The 26,380-nt window shown below is 43.9% G+C and overlaps 2 protein-coding genes across 12 annotated transcripts in view; one reads left to right on the plus strand and one right to left on the minus strand.

Moving 5' to 3' along the window:
• LOC108099384 (tropomodulin) overlaps positions 1-26,380 on the plus strand; it is a 45,994-nt gene that overhangs the window by 18,656 nt on the left and 958 nt on the right. For 3 of the 11 annotated variants that reach the window (XR_001771924.2, XR_001771929.2, XR_001771926.2), the window contains 6 exons: positions 20,268-20,420; positions 20,480-20,992; positions 21,059-21,310; positions 21,383-21,530; positions 23,911-24,413; positions 25,632-26,018. Coding sequence is in view for 3 of the 11 variants with exons in the window: in XM_043209156.1 (XP_043065091.1) it covers positions 20,268-20,420; positions 20,480-20,992; positions 21,059-21,310; positions 21,383-21,530; positions 21,688-21,986 (1,365 nt within the window). In the remaining 8 variants the exon portion in view is untranslated. Of the gene's footprint in view, positions 1-11,174; positions 11,475-19,664; positions 19,794-20,267; positions 20,421-20,479; positions 20,993-21,058; positions 21,311-21,382; positions 21,531-21,687; positions 23,036-23,910; positions 24,414-25,631; positions 26,019-26,380 lie in introns of those variants that run through there. The other 8 variants (XR_001771925.2, XR_006245815.1, XR_001771930.2 and 5 more) reach the window with 7 other exon arrangements.
• On the minus strand, positions 3,703-8,400 carry LOC108099388. The gene is made up of 2 exons (XM_017202886.2): positions 7,625-8,400; positions 3,703-4,467 (listed from the first exon to the last, which is right to left on the minus strand). The coding sequence occupies exon 2, from the start codon at positions 4,273-4,275 to the stop codon at positions 4,132-4,134; it is 144 nt and encodes a 47-aa protein (XP_017058375.1). The 5' UTR covers positions 4,276-4,467; positions 7,625-8,400; the 3' UTR covers positions 3,703-4,131.

The raw sequence follows: 26,380 nt of genomic DNA on the forward strand, positions 1-26,380 counted from the left end.
TGGACCGATCAGATGGAAATATTCGGAGCCAACTTATACACATTTCTGTTGGCCAAGTCAACGCAGCTGGGCAAAAGAGCAAAAGAGCGATTCGTTTCGAAAATAAGACACAGATACTGGTACATATGTATATCTAGCTGCGAATCGAATGTGTGTCTGTGATTGTGCATGAACAAGCAGTTATAAATAATTTCTGGCAAAAAATCAGCAACTTTTTCCGTTGATCTCCAAGTATAGAGCGTTGGCACAGTGCCAAACCGAATTGCGCATACGCCGTGTGGTCCATTCTAAATTTCCTGACAGTGTGCATGCTTCGGTGTGCGTGTGCGTGCGTTAGTTTGCATGTGTGAGTGTTTATTCTCTCCTTAACTTTTCCTCTGGAGAAATATCTCTTTGGTTCTGCACTTTAAGGGAGCCTCGATAAAGACTTCTCTTTCGCTCGCTGATTTATTTTGATAGTCCACCCAGCTGAAAGGTCAGGGGAGGGGAGGTGGGGAGAACCCCTCCCCATCCCCCGCCCGCAGAGCTGTCCACACTGCCAAATTGTTTGTCAGCTTCTCACATTTTCACATCGCATTTTCATCACATTTGCTTTTCTTCTCGCCATGGCTGCTGATTTTCTGGTGATTCTGTTGTGGCATGGCTCATTAATTTGCGTCTAATTAGTTTTGATTTTCGTTTGTCAATTGGGTGGAACAAGGACTCATTTTCCTTTTCCCCTGTTCCACCCACTTCCCCTTCCCCTCCCCCTCGACTTCCGCGCATCGTTTTCCGCAGCTGACTTGACTTTGGCAAAGAACTTGTCGCTGCACAGATCAAAGTGGGAAGGCAAACGACACAAATAAATATTAAATAAATAATAAATAAATACTGTGGGTTGTTGTCGCTTCTCCAAATAGCCGCTCTTCCGAATGTTTCCCCAACCTTCGACAGCTGTCAGCTGATGGCAAGTGAAAAATTGGCTGTCAAGGCAGCCTTAAGCGATTTTATTGCCATAAGTTGAGCTCACATTTTTCCCGATTTTATAAATGTCAAAACTGTTTACGTTCTTGATTTATATTTTTTTGTTTTTGTTTTTAAATTATTGATTTCTTGATTTAAATTAAAAAAAATCATTAAGCAGTTTAACGATTCAAAATATTTGTTTAAAATATATATTTGTTATTGTTGAGTTGTGAAAATTGTATCGCCTTGTTTTCACTGTACATTCTTACGTTCAATTTCTCATTCATTTCGTTTCATTTGCTGACCAAATTTGGTCAAGGCGCAGTTCATTGTAATGCAATAAAATTCAGCCAACGAGAGCAACGACAATAACAATAACAAAAATCCATTTCGGTGGCATTTCAACCGGCCATCCCCCACTCCCCCTTTCCCCTTCCCCCTTTCGCAACGCCTCTGGTCTTTGTTTTTGTTGCCCATCATGTCCGTTGGTCTTCTGAAAGCTCAGACATCTTGGCATGCAATAAAAACAAACCCCAAAAGGAAGAGCGAAAGGCAGCAAAAATGCAGCGGCCCCAGGAAAATGCATGGGTGAGGAGGAGGTGGGGGGGGTGGGGGTGGTTGGTGAAAAAGGGGTGGCACAAGCTTGTTGCATACAGGGAAAACAAAACAGATGGGATCACCAGCGGAAACGCCTGGCCGGCAGCTTTTCTTTTTGCAATCTGGACGGGAGCCAAAAGTTTTGTCCGAGGACTCAGCGACATGACAAGCGATTTCCCTCTGCTCCGCTCCTTTCGGCTAAATGGCCGAGATAATGTATTCATCTCCGCTCATGCCGATTGCCCAACGCCATTTAACACTTCCTCAAGGGGCTGCGAAATGGAAATGGGAACGTTAATGGACTGGTCACTCAATTCGCCAAAATGGAGGATCTCAGAGGGTTAAGCTAAGGCGGGGCCAAGTGGGTTAACCTCAATTATGGATGCTGAAAGAGTTTAAAGGGAATCCCAGATGCTCCGGCAAGATGACTGCATCGCAAATTAGTTGCAAGTTTCGGTTTTCTTTCATTAATTATTCAGTATTCACTTCACCAGGTTTCGTGCTTAAGCAAGTTTAAATTACTTCCCAGGGGTATACATTCTACTAATTAACTTATTACTTAACCATTCATTTAGATAAGTAATTAAATCATTTATGTGGCATTTTAAAAATCTTCTTCCAAATAAAACTCGTTTGTTTCTTTTCTGCAAAGAACATTTATTAGTTTTATTTAATTTATTTCGATTTTCTTCTCGATTTCATTGTTCAGATCTAACTACAAGTTCGATACAATTTATGGTGTAATATCTTTTGGGCTGCTTAGCACTTATCGATTGACGACTAAGACTATTATTGTTCGAATGTATATATCATATATCTAAGTATGTATAGTGGAGTATATAACCGTACTCGTAAAATGTTCCTCTATGATCGGTTCTTTAATTGTAAAACTTTATATTTTCGGTTAATACATTTTGATTCTCCTCCGATATGGCTGTGTGTGTGTGTGCGTGTATTTATGTGTGCGAGTCTGTTGTGGCTTCCCAGTTTAAATTTAGACTTAAATTCTACGAATCCCCTCGAAAACTCTGCGCAAACTTGGCCCACATCCGCTAAGAGAGCTTTGAGCGTTTGATGAAACTTTAATTTCCATTTGGACACACTGACAGCTAGAGTTAAATACCCGGCCACGCCCCTCGGCCGCCTCTTTTCCCGGGGCCCATTGTAAAGTTTCAATGCTCGTTTTTAAACGGGGTCAAGTGTGTGTATGCCCCTCGAGGACTCAAGTGCTGAGGCTCAAAAGAAAACAATAAAACGCGCTGCGGCGTGCCAAAAAGAAAAACAACCGAAAAATATGAGAGCGCAACAAAAAATATAGAAAGAAAAACAGCCATTGAACAAAAAGCAACCCAAAAAGGCTGAAACACAGCCGCCTCGAGTGCGGCTAGAAATCGATAAAAAATAAAGCCCAAAGTCCTTCCAGCACTTTTCAATTGTCGGAGAATTAAAACGCCCCTTTAAAGCCCACCCAGAAAATAGGCAATCAGGATTTTAAATGAAAATTTCTGGTGTCGCATTCAATCAATTACTTTAACAACAGAACGGGAATTTATTGTGTATGCTGCTGTGAAAATCTGGGAAAAGAGTGTAATGAAAGACAAACAACGGGATGACAACAAAAGAGTTCGATGGAAAAATTCAAAAAATTATAAAATTAATTTGTGCTTTTACCGCTCTTCCTTCGCGGCGAGGAAACTCCGCTGAATTTTTTTGCAGCTCCTGCCGCGGAGGATTTTACAGTGGTTTTTCATTGCTTTTTCCCAGGAGACTTGCCGGTGTGGAAAACTTTCTTTGTTAACGCACAGGAAAAAAAACATTACAGTATCAGGTCCCTAAAATAAGTAAGTTTAGTAAGGCGATAAAGTTATGCAAAAAAAGGATTTCCGATTGCGATTTTTATCTTTCAAGAATATAAGAAATCAATTTAAAATAAATAAAATTATTTTATATAGTTAGGGGAATATTTTTCTCAGCATATGTGTGTGTTTCAGTGTGTTTCGTGTGTAGTGGTGTGTGGTGCGTATTGTGCACTCCCAAGACTACCGTTACTAATTAGCGCGCAACCTAGTTTAACAGTTCTTCGAGGGTTTATCTTCCTCCTGCGGCGATCCCCCTGATCTCCGCCGCCCCTGCCCCCTTTACAGACCATTTTCCTCTGGCTTTTCCTCACCACTTTTCCCACTCGAGTGAGAGTTGAACCTAGTTGAGTTCCTTTTCTTATTAAATGGAAACCACCGCGACTTGACTTGTAGCCTTTGCTTTTGTAGCGTCTTCATTTTCCGCCCTCCTTTTTTGTGCCAAGAGTGCACTGAAAAAGAAGGGGAGTCTGTTCCTACAGTTCATAAAAACGTTGACTTACTGAGAGGAATACGTTATAAAATAATAATTGAGGGGTTTGCGATTTGGAAGATGCAGTCGCCTCTCCCGCGAACTGTCCTTGTATTCTATGAGATACATTTTCGATACCATGATTCGTATTTCTGTCTTTAGATGAGACCTTTTAGTGAGATCCGTTTTCAATCTGAAAATTCGCCATTACTCTCTGTGTCTTTCGGGCGCCTTTGTGGGTGGCTGGTGCTTGTCTCCTCTCTAGACAAATATAATTTCATTGCGCTCCGCTTTTTGAGGCGACGGCTGGCGCTGGAACGCGTAAACGTTGACGATTAACTGCGCCATGAAAATGAAGCAAAATAAAACGATTAGAACTAAATACAGGAAGATATCGCGCAGCATCGCTGGAACGGGGGTGTTCACTCGGGCAGAGGCCAAAGCTCCAGACTCCGGCAGACTCCAGATGTCATGGCTCCTCGGCTGAGTTTCCCGCTGTTGCTTTTCCGGCTGCCCGACGACTCATTGCCTCATTACGGCCGTGCGAATGAGAAACGGGTACCGGGGGCGGGGGGCGGGGGTTTATGTGGGGACCAGCTGCAATGAAAGGCGGAACGGGGAGTCGTGAGTGAAGAGCAGATGGAAATAACGCGCAGATTATTCATATCCCCCTATCACGCACGTCTGGGGAAAAAGAAACAATAGTGGGAGCCAGAAAAAGAGCCCAGAAATATAGAAACATTATGTGAATGAATGTTTTGGATACCCTTCCTCGAGGAAGAGTTCTACCTAAAAGGTATTCCGTATAAAGAAACTCTTTTCACATCCCCGACTATTCAGTTTCCTTGGAAACTCAGCAGTATTGATAATGGCAACCGTAAAACCATTTCGCACAAGTAAAAGTATTAAGCGAAGCGTATTCAATGCGATTTATCAAAATTATGGCCATAAGGCTACAGGAAAACAAGCCGGAGAGAAAGAAAAGCAGCCGGGACAAAGGATTATCTCTGTCCGACTGAAAATCCGTTGCCTGGTTTCCCGGCGTCTTCCTCCCCCGGAGAATTACCCGCTGAACTCAATCTCAATCTTCCCCTTTTCCCCAGCTGCCTTCTGGCAACACGAAAAGTTCTCGCCGAGCATTTCCCACCCGCGACTTTTGCGACACAGGGAACAGCACACAAATTACGCATACGCCGCGTGGGCCGTCGAAAAGCAGGCAGGGAACGAGATAAAGAGAAGGATGTGCTGCACAATTGCATTTCTTGTGCCAGATGCCGCTGATGTTTCCCACTCCCACTACCACTCGCACTCCTTTGTTGCACATTTGCTCTGCGTGTTGCCCAATACTCGTATTACTCGTATGTTGCTTTTGGCCAACAAAGGCTCGAAGTGGCAGTACGTGGCCGGGAAATTAAACAAATTAAATTTGAGCTGAGTCGGGAAGCGAACGGCTACAAAGGGAATTAGATTCCCAGATTTAAATGGCAGAGGCGGCGCTTCCACATGAGCAACGTGTGCTCGGATTGCATTCCACTCAACCTGACCCTTTGACGCCCCTTTGGAGGCCTTCTCTCGCCTGCTCAACTTCCACTCGAATCCACTTGAAACGCTTTCAATTAGTGGGGGAATAATTTAAACCAAATTGGATCGCAGTTGGGAAAAAACGAACCAACATTTTTCAGTAAAGCTCTGCAAAAATACCCACAACCCCCTGGAATAATTCAAGTATGTGGTATGAATTTAATCTGGGGTTTTCGAATTACTTAATTGGCTCAATAGGGAATGTTTTAAAATTAATTATTTTCTCCGCCGAAAGTTTTCCTGCAGAACACCGGAGGGAGGAAAAGGTTTTGCCACAAGAATATGCTTAGTTTTTTAACTCCGACACTTTTTCCGAGTGCACACCCATGTTAAACGACTAAACTTTCCGCTCAAAAAATAGGTATGCGGTCATGAGTTTTCGAGCTGCATTCGGGGATTAAAGTGCGAACTGCGAACTGCGAACAGCGAACTGCGAACTGCCAACTGCCAACTGCAATCATCAGGCATCCGGCGACCTGGAACGGACATCGCGGAGGGGAGCCCTTCTGCCGCCCCAGCAAACCCGGGGTCTCTTTCAATTAAACGCTTATCGCCGTCCCGGCACTCGCTGAATAACTCTAGCCCTCGACCCCGGCACTTCTGCCCCATGTCCCATCCCATCCCCCGTCCTGCGAAGGAGAAAAACAATTTTCAAAAGGCCGCTGCCACATTCCACGGCTCGCACATCATTAGGCCGACTTGCCAAAAGGGGCGGGGGCCTAAAACAAAGCGAAGCGCATCAAAGATTATGAAACTCATTAAAAAAGTTTCGGCGGGGGCAACAAATCTAACAAGTTGAGGAATGCGACGCAGCTGCCACGCCCCCTCGCTGCCTCCTTTCCCCTTAACTTAAGGTCAACAAAAATAGAAGCGGAAAGGGGAAGGAAGGCGAACGCCGGCGGGGAAGTTGGTAGCAAATAGCAAACGGCAAATAGCAAATGGCCAATGGGATCTGCCATTATCCCTAAGCTCTTTATTTTTAGATTTCAGTCTGGGAAAAAGTGAAAGCAATAAGAAAGTACGGAGCGTACATTTAAATCAGAATAATTCTTCTGTTTGCTTAAAAGCAGAAAAATTTATTTTTTAATTAAAGAAAAGATGAAGTACATTACGTAGCAACACAAATAAAAATTTACATGGCTGTTGATCAACTTTGTTAATAGTTTCTCTAGCAAGTAAACTTGATTTGATTCCTTTTGCAATTATATTAAGCCCGACAGAGAGTCGACAGGAAAAGTTGCTTTATTGCCCCATGGCCACACGCTATTAAACTTATTTGACACCACTATTACTTTCGCCGCAGTCGGCTAATGCGATAGTAAATAAAGGCAAACGACTACGTGATACCCCCTAACAAACGAGTCCTCCGGGAGAAGTTGCAGCCTGTTGCTGGAGCGGACATGTGGCCCTGCCTCGGATTTGGGGGCGCTTCATAAATTAGATGTCAAAGCCGAAGGATCAGACACCCATGGCAACGCACACACACACTCACGCACTCACACACTCGCACAGCGCTTTGGCACACGTGTGCGTGTGGAAAAGGGTCAAAGGTTGTCAAAGGAGTTGGGCCAGGAATGTGCCGCTGGCAAAAGTTTGCGGCGCCTGGCAAACTTATTAAAGAGTTCGAAGCCAAACAAATTGGCAAGGCGCAAATGGGAAAAGGGGGAAAGCGAAAGGGAAAACTTGCCACGGCATTGCGACCATTAATTTTCACTGGCAGCGCACACGAAATGCAAATGAAACTTTGCGCCGGAATGTTGACAGTCAGCCAGTCATCCAGTCAGCCAGTCAGTCAGTGAGTCAAGAAGGGCCGCAAAAGTCAATGAAGTGTTAAATGTCCTGCGGTGTTTCGGGTTATCCTTATGCCAACTCACACTCACACACGCACACACACGTTTGCAATTTTCTGCGGGTTTCCATTTGCATTTATGCGTGCTTGGCTTCCATAAATGCCCACATCAAAGCGGCAACTTTTCGCAGTCGTATAATTAAAGCAACAATGCCAGACAAACCCGCGGCATAAATCACAAAATGTATCCTCGGTTTCCCAGCTTCATTCATGAGTTCTTGCCCGGGATTCCATTCATGGGCAAATACTCAGCGCTCACGCACTTTTATGAGGAGCATCCTTCCCATCAGCCCTCCCCACCGAAAAAAAGGATATACACGTTACCAATTTATGCTGAGCCGCTCGTAAACTGCCCAAAAAGGCAACAAAAAATTCGACTAACGAGCCAAGGCGGCAAACTCTTTTCGGTATCACTTCACTTGCAATTCTTTTCGGTTCAACGCGGCGTATGCGTGATATTTCGATGTTTGCGTTTCTGCTTTCTGGCTTCGGGTTTGCCGACCAAAGTCGCGATGTTTTCAGTTCGACGGTGCTGACGCGACTCCGGGCTTCGTCCGACGGAAGCCGCTTCTTATAGCAGCCGAGGTTCGTCCTTTATCCTTCGTCCCGAATCGGTGGAAGCCTCACCAGTTGAGCCTCGCCTCGCTCGGCCATTCGGCTCTTCGGCTCGTGCCGGAAATTGTTGTTCAACAAATGCAAAGAGTTCTCAGTCAACAGGCAGGAAAGCAAGAAACAAGTGGAGTGGGCGGCGGAGAGGGCGTTGCACATCCTGGCGCATCCTTGCAGATTCAGAATCAGTGGAGCTTACTGAATTGTGATCTTATCAAAATCACCACAATTTTATAAATTATGGTTTTTATGAAGGGTTTTAAAGAGCTATTATTATTGAACATCGTACACTTCAATGGTAAATTTTTGTGTCGCCTAAATAAACTTATTTTCAGTTACTTGTGTTTGTTTATTTAACTTACGCTTCCTTTTCTTTTTGTTTTAACGTTCAATGTTTTTTTTTCCCCTTTTATGAATCCCACTTGTTTCTTTTGTTTAGAGAAAATGGCAATGTTGTAGCATTACTCCCCTCAAACCTCTTTTTGCTAGCTTCTCCCGGCCTAATCGTTTATAATATTTTTATCGATCTGACACGTTACAAAAGCCTGCCCCAACTTTTCGCCCAAAAACCACAACCCCTGGGCTTCTTGTTTGCGCCGCCTTCCGCCCTGTCATGTTTATATTTCCAGCCGCATCATAAGGCAAACATTTTAATTTGCCATTGCCTGTAGTGCCACGCCCCCACAAAAACACCGCCCACGCACAGGAGGTGCGCAAATATTGACACTCAACTAAGCCGGCAGGCAAACGCTGACCAAAATCAACGTTGACACCCCCGATATCTCTTCGCAGATCCTTCGCTGATGACGCCAATCATGTTCTTGGGCCCCCCTCCCCCCTCAGAGCCGAAAACATGGGCGGGGGCCCGAAAGGGGGTTTCCCGGCCGTCAGTTGGCGTGACAAGCAAGACTTTGGACTTAGGGAAGCCCGAGGGGGAAGGGAAGGGAAGGGAAGGGGAAAAGCTGGCTGAACAGACATCGGCACAGTTTGTTATTATTTAAATCAGGAAGTCGACGAAATTTCCTGCGCCAGTGGGGCATGGCCAACAAATTGGCAGCTGACTTCCGCAGTCGAGTCAATTAAATTTTCCCTTTAAGTGATTTCTGTCGCCATCAAATGTCGCAGCTTCCCGTCTCCTTTCGCCAGGTTTTCCCCGGTTTCCTTTTCGCTTCCCCTCCCCTAATGAGAAATCGATGTGTTGTAATTTGTTCAAATCCAATTTTGGAGTTCGGCCGTGGCTGAAACCGTAGTCCGGAGTCTAAGGTCCGGACGGAACACCTGGCCCCCAATCGTCACTGGATGATCGGATGCACAGAGAGAAAATAGGAACCTATAAAAAAAAAATAATTTGTCATTTTAGATTGGTTAACAAATATCGTAGATCAATCAAAAATAGTTAATCCAGGCTGTATGATTCCCAGAGTGTGCCTCTGTTTTTTAAGAGCACAGAGTTGGTATCAGCAATTTCTCTCTGTGCATTTCCTCCGCATTTCTCCTGTTTTGAGGGCTCGTTTTAATGAGTTTTTATTGCGCTTCAGGTGCTTTGATTGCTGCGATTTTTAACTTGATTTACGGGAGTTTAGCGAGCGGCTGCGGGGGCAGCCCCACTATTGATTTTTCAATTAAGCCGGACTCCCCCTCAATCAGGACTTTCTCCTCCCCCTCCCCTCCCGCACACCCAATGCATTTTGCATGTTTTTCGCGTGTTGCCAACATTTGTTTTGTGAGAAAGCCGCCGAGGAAGGACTGTCTTTTGTAGCAAGTTTTATGCGCCGCATCCTGTGCACAGAAAGCAGAGGGGAAGTGATGTAGGGGGTTCACTGTACGAGGGGGATATGCCGTACCGCGTTGTAGCGCAATTTATGCGGTAATTGCTTTTTTAAGCGCTTCGCATTTATCTTTTCGACACAAGTGAAATGAGTTTCTGCCTCCTTTGCGTGCCTTTTGTCGATTTGCCACAGCAGCAGCAGCAACAAGGATAACAGCCTGCAAACAACAACAACAACAACTGGCAGGCGCAACAACAAAAGCAGAGACCGCCTGTCACAATGCCAACGAAAAGCCAAAAAAAGAAAGCTCAACTACTTACAATGGCATTTTTATGACGTCTTCTATTTGTCTGCGCATCACGTTTTGCCCTCGCTGCCACGCCCCCTGACCTCTTACACTGCAAAAGAAAACCTGCAAGTTGTTAATAAGTAGAGTAGAATTCAGTAGAAATCCTTGCCTTGAAAATCGGGAGGCACCCAAACAAATAAAATTAAACTACTTCTTGTATCTGAATATTAAACTGAAGTTTCTGATTAACATTCAGGAATAAGTTTAAGCTAATACGAACATTAAATATTTTACTGTGTAGCAAAGCCACTACAGGCCGCTATTTCCCTTTGCGAAAGTATGCAGCACCTCCTGTTATTGTTGTTTATGGAAATGCCGCGAAAGTTTTTCCTTCGCCTTCACCCCCTTTATCACAACCCTAATTAATTTAACGCAATTCGCTCAAAAATTACACAAGAAAAGTTGATAAAATGAAACGAGCATGGAAATGAAAATGATATGCAGGGCGGAAAATGGGCGCATCTGTATTCTTGGGACCGGCCACTTGATTTATGGCGTGCATTCTGGATAATTTTAATTTTATGATGTGCCCATAAAATTACCCGTATGGAAAATTTGTCATTTAGGTTTAAGAGTAATTGAGTTTTCTGCGGGGTGAGGGTATTGGGTTTTCCGACCCAGGTTTAATAGCTGTTGATATTGTTTTTCCCAAACAATTTGGGTTATATTTTTTACAAAACAAAGCTGCTTTTTTCTTAAAACGATGGTAGTTGAAAAATAAAGTTTCGAATTCCAGTAACCATAAAACTATGGGGCTTTTAACAATTGTTACTCTCAAACTGTAAGATCAGGTCGTTTAAACTCTCTTCGTTCCCTCTCTTAAACTATCTTTTTAACTCACTCTCTTAACAAGCACCAACAACAAGTTCCTTGTCTGTACATATATACCTAAAAAATACCTTAAAAGTTTTTTAAAAATTCTATTAAAACATTTATTCTGCATTTTGTTTTAAAAACCACAATTTCGATGCTGAAACCCAATGCCGCTTTCCTCTTTTTCTCTCTCTTCAATCAATCAACCAAACACCCGCTGCATTGACAATGTTTGAAGTCCGCCAAAGCCGAGCTTCAAACCGTTTTCTTTAGGTACAAGTGATGGTTTTCCCGGCGGTATTTTTTAGGCACTTGGGGTTTTTCAAAAGTTGAATCACGGTAACTTTAGTTAAAAAAAAGGTTTCCGTCGGCTCAGTTAGATTTTAACTAGGAATAACTAAAAATTCGGTGTCCGAGTTGCTGGTGCGGTTCGCGATATAAGAAAACTACCAAACACGCGGGTTTCTGTCAACAAAAGTGGTTTCTTTGCGGTTTTTCCTGTGTCACGCCCAAATAATCAAAGGCACACAAATTCTAGTGCGTGTCAAAAATCCAAACACAGTGCAACAACAACAAAGGGCAGCTAACGGTGAAAAAACGCCCAAACAAAGCCACAAAAACAACAGCAATGGAGGTTAGTGTAATTTTTTGTTGCCGCTCAAGTGTTTAAATTGTTTTCTCATTGATGTTTTTTTCGGGTTGTTTGCCTTGAATGATTTCATTTCATTAAATTATTTTGTTTGCTTCGAGTTTTTCTCCCGCTCTCTCTACTTCCAAACGATTACGTCAGTTTTGTCTCTCTCTCTCTCAGTTCTGGAGTTTGCGCTCTCCGAATCTCTTTCGCCCTCCCCTCTCTGGCAATCAACTTCAACCCCATCTTCACCTTCCCCCTTAAATATTGATTCCCCCCTCCACTTGTTAATTCACTAATTTAATAGCTTCTATTATGTCATCGCACCGCTTTCTTTCCTTTACGACTTTTGTTTTGTGTCCCAATTTTGGCAGATTTAGCATTTTTATATAATATCGGGGTAAATTCCCTTATCTAGCTGAAACAGCTGTTTCATGTTCGTTTACCGTTTCTGCGACCTTATCTCGAGTATCGAGTTACTCATTTCCCAGCAATGACGCTATAGATATCGACGTCCCCCTTTCAGATTATAAACCTGTCCGATACTTGTAGGAGTAGATTAACCTTCCGAATTACCAGATAAAAGGTCTTATTATATGTATGAATGCTTCGATCTTCCCTTTAAAAGACAACAATTCGAGTATTTAACACTGAATGGTTCTCAGTTCAATTTTTTGTACTACCGCATTAATAAACACAACTAATCAAAGAGGGGCTGGCTTCGCCACATGAAAAACTCGAACTAAAATTGTTTGAAATTGGCCAAGTACATACGTGACTTACGTGGCCAATCATAAAATCACAAATTCATGTGGCGTACCTTATAAAAATGTGGTTTTATTCTCTAACAAACTGCATCATTAGTTAATTTTGTATTTTTTTGACAACTATGTATTTGCCATTTTACGATGCAACCCCTTTCAAAGAATAATGGACCCATACTCACTACTTCTAATTTGTGATTTTCCTAATTAAGTTTTCCGCTTTACCGTTAGCCCTTTAACTAAAGGCGAGGGATAATCCCAGCTCTCGTTTGCCCCCAATTAAATTAAGTCTTCGCTTAAACCCTTTTACCTTCCTTTGTACACGAACCGGAAGAATTTCCGCGGGGGCGTCAAAAGCGCATTTAACATCGTTGAGCCGAGTAATTAATCGCCTTTCCGATGCTTTGGCGTTTACTTTTGTGGACGGGTGGACAGCCATCAAAGCAGACATGAAAAGCTTTTTTCTCAGACTCGGAATAGGGGCACAATACGAAAAATAAAAAAAAACAAGTGGCAAAGTCGGCCAACATAAAATTGCTCATTTCCGCCGTTTAATTGACGCCAAACACATGAAAATTGACGAAAGACAAAACCATCAGTAGCCACAAAATGGGAAAAAAGATTAAGCTTGTTTGCCCACCAAAAAATCCACAACAAAGTGCCTGTCTACAGTGCGTATCGGTGATGTAAGAGGGGCAAGGGACTTATTTAATTCAAGGTAAACGAATTTATTGGCACACTTTTGCTTTAAGAGCTATTTTTTGCTTTAATGATAACCATAAACGAACCCTTTGTGTGTTTATATCGACCCAATGAGCATCCGTTGTTATGCTGAACCGCTTATCAAACAATAATTTATGTTTACAATGGGCTTGACATTAAAGAAACTTACTGTACGATTATAAATAGACGACTGAAAGATGACACATAAAACACATGACAGAAGTGCTGGTTGAATTTAAAGCATGGGGAATAAGTGCTTTGCTAATATTTTGATTCCGTTCTGTGTATTCAGGCAAGCGGAATCAACCTGCTCGGTTCAATTAGCACCCTATTGTTCCTGAATATACAGGTATATATATATAAAAGTCTAAGTGGCGGGGAGCCAAAGTTGATAATATCGTCGCCTAATGCCGTGACACGATTAAAGCTTTTAAAATTTCCAGCCCCAAACTGTCAGACAAAGTTTTGGGAAAAGTTGTTGCCCACTTAGATTTTGGTTGTTAACAAGAAGGAAAAACAAGCTTGTGGGTTTTCCGCCGGCTTAAAACTTCTGGGAGTTCCGTGGAAGTGCAGCTGCCGGTCCACCGACCCACATTTATTACCCAGCCATTGCGCATTTTCATAAATTTCCACTTACTCATCTGAGTCTGAGGCAGGATGTCTGGAGTCTGGAGTCTGGGACCCTGAATCCCCGGCCTTATAACACGCTCCGTTAACCGTTTCTGGCTTGGATGGGCATTACTTCATCACTCCGGCTGAAAGTTTGCATAATTTTCATTTATTACCGCAACCGCTTTTTTATATTTTATGCGCTCTTGTATCTCTCCAATCTCCCATCAAAATATATATTATGATTCCCTTGGAAGTGACTGACACGGCAAGGCGACCAGCCCACCACTCCAATTTATCTTACAAATTTAATCTTTTCACATAATTTTCTCTGCGTGGCTTTCACGTAATTACCTCTGCCTGTCTCCTCGGTTTTGTCCTGTATTGTTAACTCCCCTCTGGGAAAGTTTCCAGCTGACATTTTATCTGCTTACAATATACATAAATCTGACATTGCCTTTTTGTTTACGGCCAAAGTTTCCTCTTTCACTTAATAATGCATTGTGTTCCCTCTCTTTTAATTGCAGGTGAGTTCGATTCTGAAGGCAAATGACCATCTGAAGGATGCGTTGTAAAAAGCCGCTTAAAATGCTTTAAAAAGCGTGGTAATGTATGTGGGGAATCTTAAAGTTTATATTTTTTGTTTTTACTGTGGGATTTCATTAAAATACCCGATTATGTTTGTATTCTCATGGTTTCTGAGTCAAGCTTAATAAATCAAAACATAAATTAAGTTGTATTATGCTAATTAAAATGATAAGTTTCAATCAAAGTAGTTTATGAATAGTTTAAGTCTTCTACTGAATGTGTGGGAGCTCCATGACTTACGTAAGGCGATAAATTTCATCAGCAATTTTAATTTGGCACTGTTTATTACATGCTGACTAACTGACTTGGTAATATATGCTGTTGCATGCCACGCCGGGTGGTTACGCCCACAACGATGTGGGATTTATGGAGGTGGCGCTTTTAATCGCCCAAAAATCGCGTGCTTTCTGGCGACAAAGATCGCATGCGATTTCTTCGACTATTACCACACTTTGTGGTTATTTTCTGATCTGGAAATTACCTCATCGAGAAAATTCTGGTTCAGGGGTCACTGAACTGGGTGCACTTGCAACTGATTGTTTAAACTATTCCCAGGCGGCGAGTAAACAAATGGTAATTGTGGCCACGTTCCCAGCGGTTTGGTATACACAAAGTCAAAGACCCCAAGACTGGGAAACCGAGTGAAAAAGGGAAAATTTACATGAATTTTTAATTAATTTACATCCAAATTTGTCTACCACTCAACTTTCTCCGACTGACGCTCATGACAGTTTGTCACATTACCCCTCCCATAAAATAACGCCCGAGGCTGGGAGGGGCGGGGCGTCCCTATTATTTACAGCATTCCTGGGACCAAAACATTTGCCGAAACGTGACCCAGAGCAAAGGCACTTTTAAAATTCAAAGTCAAATGCGAACTACATAAATTGGCGTACTTTTAAGTGGACTGGGCTGACGGACTGAGGACCATAATTTATTATGATTCCGCTGGCTGGCTTATTTGGGCATCTTATTGATGATTGGGGCTCAGTCTCCAACTGAGAATGCGACGCACGTTTCTCATTTTGCCTAAATGCGTCTGCTACTCAAATTTCACTTTTCCCCCTGCAGCTCTGGCGACATCTGTGCATTATGTGCGGATTCAATTCAGATCGGGAAAGTTGCCTGCAGTGCAGCCAAGTTTTCTATGTTTTCTATGGGCAAGCCAACTGTCGGTTTCGCCGGCACCCCAGTACTTCCTCGACTTTGTTCCCCTGCTAACCGCTTTGATATCGGAGATTTCTGGTTGCAACGATGCGGCAGGCACTTTGGTCTATACCCTGTCTCCAAGAGAGCTTTGGGTATGCTGGGCTTATGGTTCTATAAATGAATACCTTGGCGAACTCATCAACTAGAATTGTGTAGGTATAGTGTCTGTAAAATCTTTCTTTTTTATTTTATTTTTTAACAACATTTAGAATAGCTTAGTATATACCAGTGAGTATCTTTCTTTTTGCCAAGTCCACTTGTGTTAAATGCGAGTGCATTGAGACGGAACTATCGTCGTCTCAGTTTTCAGCAGCTATACGCCTGACTGATGGCAGAACCAGAATATTCAGCCCCTTGGCCAGAAGGCGATTCCCTTTCGCACTGACCAGCTGAGGTCTCAACTTTCAGGGGTCACCTCCCCGAGTTGCTCCCACTCCCCCAATCTCTTCATAAGCTGCCTGCTGTTGGCATGCAAATTGCATAAAATATTGCCATATAAAAAGCATATTCGTGTTCACTGAATATGCAATTGACTGCCACTGGGAATTGGCTTAGAAGGAAAACTTCTTTTCCGTCTTACCAGGCTGCCAAAGTGCCCGGGCATATTTCACATTTATGCAGGCACTTTGGGGAGCACCGGGAAAATGCAATAAAACATTTTCACCCCGCAGGAATGAAACGTATGCGAACAAAGTTATGTGGTTTACAAAGCTAGCAATCTATCAATGGATTCGAAAATTTGGGTCGGATTGACACACAGAAAATAGGTATAAAATCGTTCTAGCAAATACTGGAATGAAGGTGTTAATATTTAAATAATATTTTGAATAGCTATTAAAGCATCTACTTAAGACATAAAGACAATAATCGTTTACGAATTAAAACTTTTGCGATAGCAAATGCAACTGCTTCTGCTAGTTTTTCCCAATGAAAGACGTAATTTCCCCAGACTCGTATTTTCACTCGACACTTGTTTTCATTGGACGCATCTTTTCACCTTCGGTTTCTGGTTTTCCACGCGACTAATTGTCGGATTCGGATGGCCATAAAAGCGAGCCTGGTCGCAAATGTAATTAACGTTTCTTGCTCGAAATTTCCTGCTATGATTTCCTCCTCGCGAACTGCAATTTCCCTGCATGTTTCCCCCGCTTCCTACGCGAATTTCCACCGGTTGGTCATTAGCCGGGTCCCATTTTCCTACCTGCTCTTGTGGGACGTGTCCGAGGCCAACTTTTCGTGCACTTTTGTGTGCGAGCGCTTCTGTTGATTTCCACAGTTTTTCCGCTCCGCGGAAATGTGAAATTTTCGCTGTAAACGTGACCATTGCCGTTGTCGCTGCTGGAAAACTCTCGTTGTTGCTTGCCGCTTAATTAAATCGCCTAAGCACCTTGACCGATTTCGCATTCAGCGACCAACGACCACCGCCCATCCGTCAGATACAAGATACATTTGTGCAAATCACCGAAAAACATGTTTCACATTTCGCCCCGCTGCTCGCGACTCAATTTTGTGGGTCACACATGGCCAGGAGCAGTGGTTGTGTGGCCTTAAGCCGGATTTATTCCTGTTCTTGTTCGGTTTTAACGGCTCACTCTACTGTTGGAATAGAATTTTTATTTGTTTACCTCCGCCAAAAGTTAAAAACCCAGCGTAAACTCTCGTGGTGTTTTTGTCTTTTGACTGACAATAATATTAGTCATATTTTTTAAAAGCCTTTACGTTTTAAGCTCGAGCTTCTAAATGCTCAATTTTCCTTGAAAAATGGCGAAATAATTATACATTTTAAAAGTAAATCAACAGATTATAGGCTTTCATTGCTAAAAGTTAATTTACGTGTCGTGTTGCGCCGGCAATTTGTGATTGGCTTTATACCTGATTAATTTACGAAATAGGTTTATAAAAACCAATCTCTTGAACTATTAATTTGAAAGTACATGGTCAATCCCATATACATAATACTCAACATTTTGCTAATGCAGCTAATGACTTAATGGTTTCTGTTTGTTCTGTTTGCCTTTAACAAGAAACTGGCAGTACAAATCCAAAGCATCAAATGCATTCGAAGTGCCCAAGTGAATCTGAAGCTGTTGTTGAAGAAACCTTCGGAACGTTGCCAAAGCGAAGCAGATGTTTCCCATTAAACGAAGCCTTTCGCTCAACCTTATCTCTTGACAAGTACTTGCTTTGTAATTGCACAAAATGAGATGACAGAAATCCGGAGGCGGTGGGCGAAGAATCTGGAGAGCCACTCGTGGGTTAGTTTGTTTCGAACTACCGTTTCAAGGCCCGTTCGGATTTAATGAGCCTGCCACTCTAGTCACTCTAGTTAGTTTGGATCTCGAGGCTGACAGTTTATGCGCATCGCAACTTCTAATTGGCCCAAACCCAAACTCACAGATGCACACCAGTTAACAGTTCTTAGCGTTAAATGTGTTGACGATTCGTATCTGACAGGTACATTTCGGTTGCGTCTAGTTTGCTAGGCGGATTTGCATGGGCTGACTGCTCTATCGGAATCGGGTCTCCTTGGCGTTCTCTTTTTCAGCAGGAGAGTCTTAGATCAGATATAGCTAGTTGCTTTCAGAAGCTTAAAGTTGTGTTTCCTCCTGCAAACTACTGTGGTAGTTGCTTTGAACAATCACCTGGCAACCAATGGTTTGTTTACCCATTGCGAGTTATGAATATTGCAAAGCTTCATTTTAAATTCTACGGAAGCAAAGTGTATTCCTAGCTTCGACTAGATAAAATGTGTTCTATATTTCTTGTTTTGGCTTGAGTTTATTTGCTCGGCTCTCTAGCGTTTCCGGAGTGCCGTGAACTCAATTATTTTTGCAATTACTTTTTATGATTCCACAGTTTACAGTTGCTCCACCTCCAGAGGCTTCCTCCTCGATTGGATTGGAATCGAGCGGAATCGGCGCGGAGTTTTGGCTGCTGTGTCATCGAGGGTGTTCGTTCTGCTGTCCCCAATTGAAATGTCAACAATTGACTCCGACTCGAGGCGTTAGAAGCTGACATAATCGCGGCCAACGACTGCCCGCCCCCTCGGAGATCGAAGCGCAGTCGGAAGTGGGTCAGCGGCTGGCATTTAGCTGGTAGCTGTATCTATCAGATACTCGAACAATATCGGGGAGCGTCATCTGCGCGGCCAAACTTGGCCATTTGTGGGTTTGTTTTGCTAGTACTTGCTGGTAGCGCGGCTCGGTTTGGCAGCTTAGCTGTACCTATTGTGGCCAGAACCGGTTCCCCGGTCAAAAGCACTAAGTAAACGGCCGGCCAAAGAGGAGTTTAAGCCCCGGTTTTATGGCCATTGTCCGTCGCGGTTCCTTGGCACTCTTTTGCCCTCGGGGGAAACCAGTTTTCAATCGGCTCTTGATTTGCCTGCACTAAATACCCCTTCTTCTCGGTCACGCTTAGGTAGAACATCCACTCCGCCCTCCGAGTTTCTAGTCTTACAATTGCCTTATGTAAATCACTGGACGCTTTTGCTCCATGTCTAATGTCGATTTCGTGGCTTTTCGGCGACTTCCGCTCGGCTTGTTTATGGGCCACAATTTGTTGACTTATTTATTTGAAATCTGGCAGAGTTGCACAACAATTTCCCGCTGAGAAGTCGTTTAAGTGCAGACACCACCGCGGAGAAGTCATGCTACAGTTGGCTGCCCCTGTCCCCCTCCTTCTGCACTGGAAGAAAAATTAATTTGCCCAACAGTTGATAAAATTATAAATCATAACTGCTTTTAAAATATCTGTAAAGTTCTCATGATATTTTTGGTGAGAGAACATCAACGAATTTGATTGAATACTTATACTATGTATTTAATTCGGTTTTATTTTGTATTAATTTTATTTTGCCAGTGTGCCTAATTTACATTGGCAACTCTTCGAGCCAACTGGCTGAGTGACTCGACTTAACTTGGGCCAAACGGAGCGCCTGACTCACTGACTAACTGACTGAGTGACTGACTGCCTGACTGGCTGAATGGCTGAGTAGCTGAGTGGCTGAGCGATTGCAGCTTGTCTTTGGCTTGGCTCGAAGCAAATGTTGCACGACTCTCGCTGGCTTTCGATGTGGTTGCCGTTGTCTCGCCTTAATTCGGTGGTCTGGTGGTGCGGTGGTCTGCTGTTTCGGCGGGCCTCTCTTGCCAGTCAGTCGGTGGTGGAACGCAGACCCAGTCCCAAGTCGCAAGTCTCCGGCTGAAAGCTGTTGCAAGTCGCCTCGGTGCACTCATAATTGGATTTGCCATATTGCGCGCTTCATATTTCGTATCGATTGACAGTCGGCGGCTCCGAATTGCACAGATAGTAGTCCAGAATGGAGAGTGCGCTGCCGGTGGCCGAGTTCCAGCAGATCAAACTGCGTCCGGTGCCAAAGGTCAAGCGCCGCGCCCCCCAACCGCCAGTGAGCCTTCGCCTCAAGCAGAAAAATGTGCGAAAAGTAGCTATAAGTAACTTAGAAACCCCACTTCCTCAGACCTCGTAAACCCGTGAACTTTCGCTCTCATCGGAAAAGCGAGCGCCCGAACAGTGCAAAAGTGAAAACAATGGCTTTTACTTCAAGGAAAAGGAGAGCAAAGCGTGGGAAGATTGCCCTGCGATTAAGGTGCCCCCTTAACTGATCCTACCATGCAATGTGTACTCGGAAACACAAGACTTTCTGCTTGCGGAAAAACAATTTAATTGCCTTTTCTAATTATAAAGCGGTTTGCAAGCAATCATTTTTTTATTTACAAGCATTAATAGTGACTGGTCTTACCCTGATTCACTAATCCGTTGTGAAATTAAAGTAAAAGTTTATGAAAATACGATATAGCGTTTAGCATTCAAACCTGCTCTAAGTTTTCCGTTTTCGAAGGAAAGTTTTTACTGCAATAAATGTAACCTTTCCCATTGCCCTTTTCAGACTTCAGCCACCACAAAGACAACCACGCTCACCACCCCGGCCAAACTGTATGGCAAGGATCTGAGTGAGTACGACGATGTGGACGTGGAGAGCCTGCTGGCCCAGCTCTCGCCCGAGGAGATAACCATACTGGCCAAAGAAGTGGATCCCGATGTGAGTATGCAATTGGAAAGCCCGTATCCCAGATGTTCTAACTTTTCCTTCTTGATTAGGACAACTTCCTGCCGCCAGACCAGCGCAACAGCTACGAGTGCACCAAGGAAGCCACCGGCCCCCTCAATCGCAAGCAGCTGATCGAGCACATCAACAAGCAGGCGATCGAGACGCCCGATCAGCCGGAGTTCGAGCCCTTCGTCCAGGGCAAGGTTCGCGGCAAGAAGTGGGTGCCTCCTCCAAGGGACGCCCGCGAAATCGAGGCCGAGGAACAGATCGCCATCGACATGGGCGAGGAGTACGAGCACGCCCTCAACGATGCCACGCAGGAGGAGATCATCGACTTGGCCGCCATCCTGGGCTTCCACTCGATGATGAACCAGGATCAGTACCACGCCTCCTTGCTCAACAAGGGCCAGCCCGTGGGTCTGGGCTGGGACGGCATCACAAAGTCCACCCAGCAGAAGCTCTTCCCCATGGATCCGCCTAACAGCACAGACGTGGAGGAGTCCATCAAGCGGGTCAAGGACGACGACTCCAAGCTGATTGACCTCAACTTGAACAACATTAAGGTTGGGCACTGTAATTTTCGTTACTCCTGCTTTGGTATTAACTCTGGTGTCTCTCTGGCTTTGCAGAACATCTCGGACGAGAAGCTCGAGCAACTGTTTGCCGCACTGCCTCAGAACGAACATCTAGAAGTCCTCTCGCTGACAAACGTCGGCCTCACCGACAAGACAGCCCTGCTTTTGGCCGAGGCCATCGAGAAGAGCAAAACCCTGAGAGTATTAAACGTCGAGACCAACTTCATCAGTCCGCCCGTGATCGTTAAGCTGGTGCAAGCCCTGCTCAAGTGCCACACCATCGAGGAGTTCAGGGCCTCCAATCAGGTGAGTGCATACATTTTGTAGGATATGAATCAGTAGAAGTCTTATTAACTCGTTGATTACCCTACACTCCAGCGATCTGCGGTGCTGGGCAACAAGATCGAGATGGAGATCACCGACCTGGTGGAGAAGAACCCGTCCTTGCTGCGCCTCGGCTTGCACCTGGAGTTCAACGACGCCCGCCACCGAGTGGCCGCTCACCTGCAGCGCAACATCGACAGAAGTAAGTTGACCTTTTGGATCGACAGGTGACCCCGCCGGGCACTTGCACTCCCAGCGACCGCAGGCGATCAGCGTTGGTTCCGCGATAGTTCCACTCCTCCTGCCCCGATAGGTATAGGTGTTTCTTATTGACTGAGTTGCCTCACTCGCGCGTTTAGGTGAATTGCAACAAGGTATGTTAGCCAGCGGAATCACCACCATCGCTTCGCCATCATCCAGCACTCAGTCGCCACCGCCACCCCATCAAGACCATTCAGGCTCCAAGGCGGCCAAGGACATCTCGCCCACGCGGCTGAAGAGCCTGGCTGCCTTCGAGCAGTTCATCAAGGCGCGCACCTGGAGCGATCCCCCAGATACTGAAACCCATGACTTGCCACCTGCAGGGCGGTTAGTGCGCAACCTTCAGGCGGAGGCATCTGCAACCTCCTTGGGAACTGGAAGCGAGAAGAAGATCTGAAGAGCCCACTTGGTAATCGAGCTCCACGTCCCCGTTGCGTCTCCCCCAGTCCCACTCTTCACTCTCTTCTCCATATCTCTCTACTCTATATATTGTGTCTGGTAACCAGGTAATCTGTTCTCGGCCTTCATCAGCCTCATCGCCACTCCAGATCAACAGTCTTAACCCATCGTTATGCATTCTCACCTCGTCTCACCAGCCTCCGTTGCGTTATCGTTATCGTTCACGTTCACGTTTCGTTATCACGTTATCGTTCGTTGTCACCTGTCGTTATCGTTCACAGGTTGTCGCTCTGGGTTGAGCGTCCCCAGGATATTTGCAATTATATTTAAATAAGGAGAGACAATACCATTGAGAAATCTGGGGTGAAAAAATTCAAGTAAAATCCAAAAAATGTTAATTAAAATATCACTCACATACGTCTCTTAGTACTATTGCTATTAATTACCACCTTTTAACTTACATGCATACATTGTTAATGCTAAGAGGGTTCAGTACGCATATCATTCTTCCATGTCCGCCAAACGCTAACCCATGTGTTACCCCTTAGACTAGAGCCAGGATCTCGACAGGAGAGATCGACTATCCTCTGTAAAATGCTGTGCCCCTCGTTTCTCTCTCGTCTCCCGTCCCCGTTTCTTGTAATTACCATAGACTGTATAAGTGACTTCCGCCAAGGAGAACATTAACCAATTATCCACTTGTCTGTTGTAAACTTGCAACGCTACTCGCAAACTCAAACACCCAAAAATCGACAACACCTCGCCAGTCTTCCGCGTTCAGAAACTCAAGCCGAATCTGCCGAAGTTGATCCTTCCGAGCAACGAGGAGATTGAGCGGGATCTGGTCTCCTTCAACCGCTCGGCCACGCCCTCTCCGTCGCCCTCGCCCCAGCCTCGGCCGGACTACGAGGTGGAGGAGGACCCGGACAATATGGTAACCCGCGGGGATCCCTTCGACCCGGAGATCGATCCCGACAACATGGTGGTGCCGGGCAGTCGGTCCGTGACTCCGAACTACGATGACGAGGGTGTCTACCAAGCGCACACGTGAGTGAGAAGCTGAGGAGCCGCACCACCGGAGCCCCCGAAAGCCACAGAACACCAGTGGAAACCACTGAAACCACAGCAACCACAAGTTCGATTCAGAGCCATGTACAGACAGTCATTCGATCCACTCGCGCCTTTCCCTTTCTGTCTCATTGGTTATGTAACCCCTCGATGTTGTCGTTGTCGTTGCCAAAACACACCCAAACACTCTGGACTCGGAATGCAGTCCGCCGATCTTGCCGACCAAGATTTGTACATACCACCAATGACTACCAAGCGGAGAGAACCCCAGTAGAATATCAGCTCCAGATTGCCATCGATAGTCTTTTGCAGCAACATAGCTTGTTTAAAGTGAAGGAAGAGAATGTACAACTAAATATTTTATATCACGTTTTAAACCAATGACATGAGCTATTTTGAAACAAAAAGATCCATTCGATGACCAATCTTGGCGATATCTGATATGCTGTTTACACTGTGCAGAAACCGGAAAGTGATTCCAGCACAACCTCTATTTGTTAACATGTGTTTTCCATGTCGTCGTTGTCAGCCGCTTCTTCCATTCGAAATCGATCCGTGTAAATAATCAAGCGATCCAGTATCATCCAGATCAGATGCGTGCTATTAACCCACACCCACGCACACCCATTACACACTCCCATCGCAGCACTCTGTGTTTTGTATCTCTGTGTCTTTCTATCGCCCAAAAAACAGACGAATCCAGATATACCAGCCAAAAACGATTCAGATATTCAGTTCGCGAGACAGTCAAAGACTCATGATTATTATTTGTACCCCTTTAAGTGACCTGTCTTATCACCCTTTGTTTATGCGTTTATTTCTCTCTCTCCCCTCTTTCTGTTTCTCGTTTTCAGTAAGAAAAGATCTTGAGTTGCGACTGCAGTTCAGATTTTTCAATAATCTGCATAGAAAGTCGACAAGAATTCAATAAGCAGACCAGAAAGCAAGCAACTAAACCATTTTTAAAGCGTTTTGTAATCTAAACCCAAACCGAAGAAAAACAGAAGCACATAACAACGAAAGAACGTGTATAATATAATATATAATGAGAAGGAAGCAGGAGCAGAAGTTTAAGCTAAAGATAACGCAGCCGCGGAGCTCGCAAAAAAAATCTATATCTATATACTCTAGAGACTTTAACTAAGCAAAGCAAACTGAAACCAAAGAAACGAAGTGAATATCAAACCAATACATAAACCATATATATCGCTAAAGCGCAGATCGAACAGGCTCATGACTCTTGGGTGAAAGCAACACCCCGGCAACATGAGTTGTGTTCGAAGTCGAGTCCTCTTCTATAACCCAGCCGAAATCGTTTAGGCGTCACGTGTATAATTTTGTCTAACGCTTAACACAGGTATCTATGAACACGGATTCTCCTCCACTTCTTCAACTTCTTCTGCTAACTTGCAAGAACTGCCAAATAACCAAAGCCCCAAAAAGCAACCAGCATTGAGCTATGTATATATAGCTTCGAAACATATAGCCCACTACTAGCTTTTGAAGATTTTTAGTTAGAGAGCCCGCAGAATGCATTTGGCTGATTGTTTGCACTACTATACGGCAGTATCGACTGTGAACTAAACCAAGATCTTTTTATACTCTTGCAAAATATATATTCAAACGTAATTAACAAGATACAAATAATTCAAATTCTTACTCTATTATTTCAAATTTTTGCAAGAGTATTTGGAGCTTCGGATGATCGAAGCTAGACTTCCCTCTTTTGTTTTGTAATACCCACTGATCACTCACAAACACTAGCATCCAGAACCTTAATTGGCGTTTATGTTGTTCCCTCATCAAGTAAACTATTTAGTTACTGTTTAAGTTAACCATCCACTGCATGTTTTTGCTTTTCCCCACCCTTTAGGCATGTTTCCCCAGCCAAACCATTTGCATGTTTATGTGTAATCAGATCAGAACACGATCCACACATCAGACAATAACTCTCAATGAGCTAAGCCAGCGGCTCTAATAAAGTTCTCTTCGTATAGGAATTAATCTGCGATGTATGATCTAAGTGAGTCCCCAGATCCCAGTCAAAGCAAAGCGATAGTAGCAGAACCCATAACAAAACTAGATTTGAGAACTTTATGATTCAATCAGAACACCAACTAACAGCAGAAAAATAAAGCAGCACCACCGACAAGATGAGCCATGAAAATACGACATACTCTTTGTTTAAACACGATGCCGAAAATGTGAAACTGATGAAAAGTTGGTACCCTCCGTCTAAGTAAATGTTGTTTGATCTGCAGCCGAAAAAAACCGACTAACCCCGATTAATAAGCCCGAAAGCTTCCAGCTAATTGAAAGTTAGTTTTAAGGACCTCTCCCGATCTAAAGCCCAGTCAACTGGGCCGACTTGAATGTTGTACCTGCTACTTGATTGACCTTTTATTGATTGATTGATTGAAGTTCGAAACTAACCCGAAAACTAAGTTGTTGAATCCTTTCTCTATATTTTTCACTCTTTGTGCCGCCACTTGACTAATGCCAATGTATTTGTTTCTTCTCTTTCGCCCCGCCCACGCACACACACTCTCTCGTTTTCCTGTATCTGCGTTTCCAGTACGTGTGAAACGCCTGAACCAGCGTAAATAAAAAGACAAATTACGAAATATGTAGCAGCAACCAACCAACAACAACACGCCACCACCCAAGAACAACAACCAAGCAGAAAGCCATCTATGTGTGTGTGTTTTTGTCCAACTCTTGATTTGATTTAACTACCAATTAACAAGTAAACCCAGCAAGAAAACCACCAAACCAAGAACACCACCAGCAAACAAGAACAACAACAACAACAACATGAGCAACCACGGCAACAAGAACAACAGATCTATGTTTATCCAAAACTCCCCCAACAACCGACCTCTGTACCCCCGAAACCAATCCATCAAAAAGAATCCAACCAACCAGCTGTGAACTAACACCGAAGAATGATGTGTGACATGAAGTACGTAAAGTATACTTTCAATGGCCTATATTTAGATAGCTTAATTCGTATTTAACAAGCTAAGGTAACTGAAGTAATATTCTGTTTTTCAGCTAAAAAAAAAAAGTAAATTTTAGTTAGAAACAAAATATAAATCATTTTGCTTGGTTTTACTAAATTATCAACAGTAACATTGTACTGATTGCACAAGTTATAAATATTCAGAAGTTAGATTGCTATCGTATGATATGCCTCTGGCCATGTCAGTTATTTGATTTCACCATTCGAATTGAGGCATCATAAGTTAGCACCTAAGATTCCCTGGTGACCCCGTCACCAGAAAAGCGTAAATTTTAGCGCTTCTAGTCGATATCAGCCCGAAA

Source organism: Drosophila ficusphila, unplaced genomic scaffold (genome assembly GCF_018152265.1).
Source record: "Drosophila ficusphila isolate 14025-0441.05 unplaced genomic scaffold, ASM1815226v1 contig_791, whole genome shotgun sequence".
Classification (NCBI taxonomy): domain Eukaryota; kingdom Metazoa; phylum Arthropoda; class Insecta; order Diptera; family Drosophilidae; genus Drosophila; species Drosophila ficusphila.

Coding starts and splice junctions, on each gene's coding strand:
- LOC108099388 (XM_017202886.2), bottom strand. CDS start 4,275: ATGCTGCGCGATATCTTCCTGTATTTAGTTCTAATCGTTTTATTTTGC.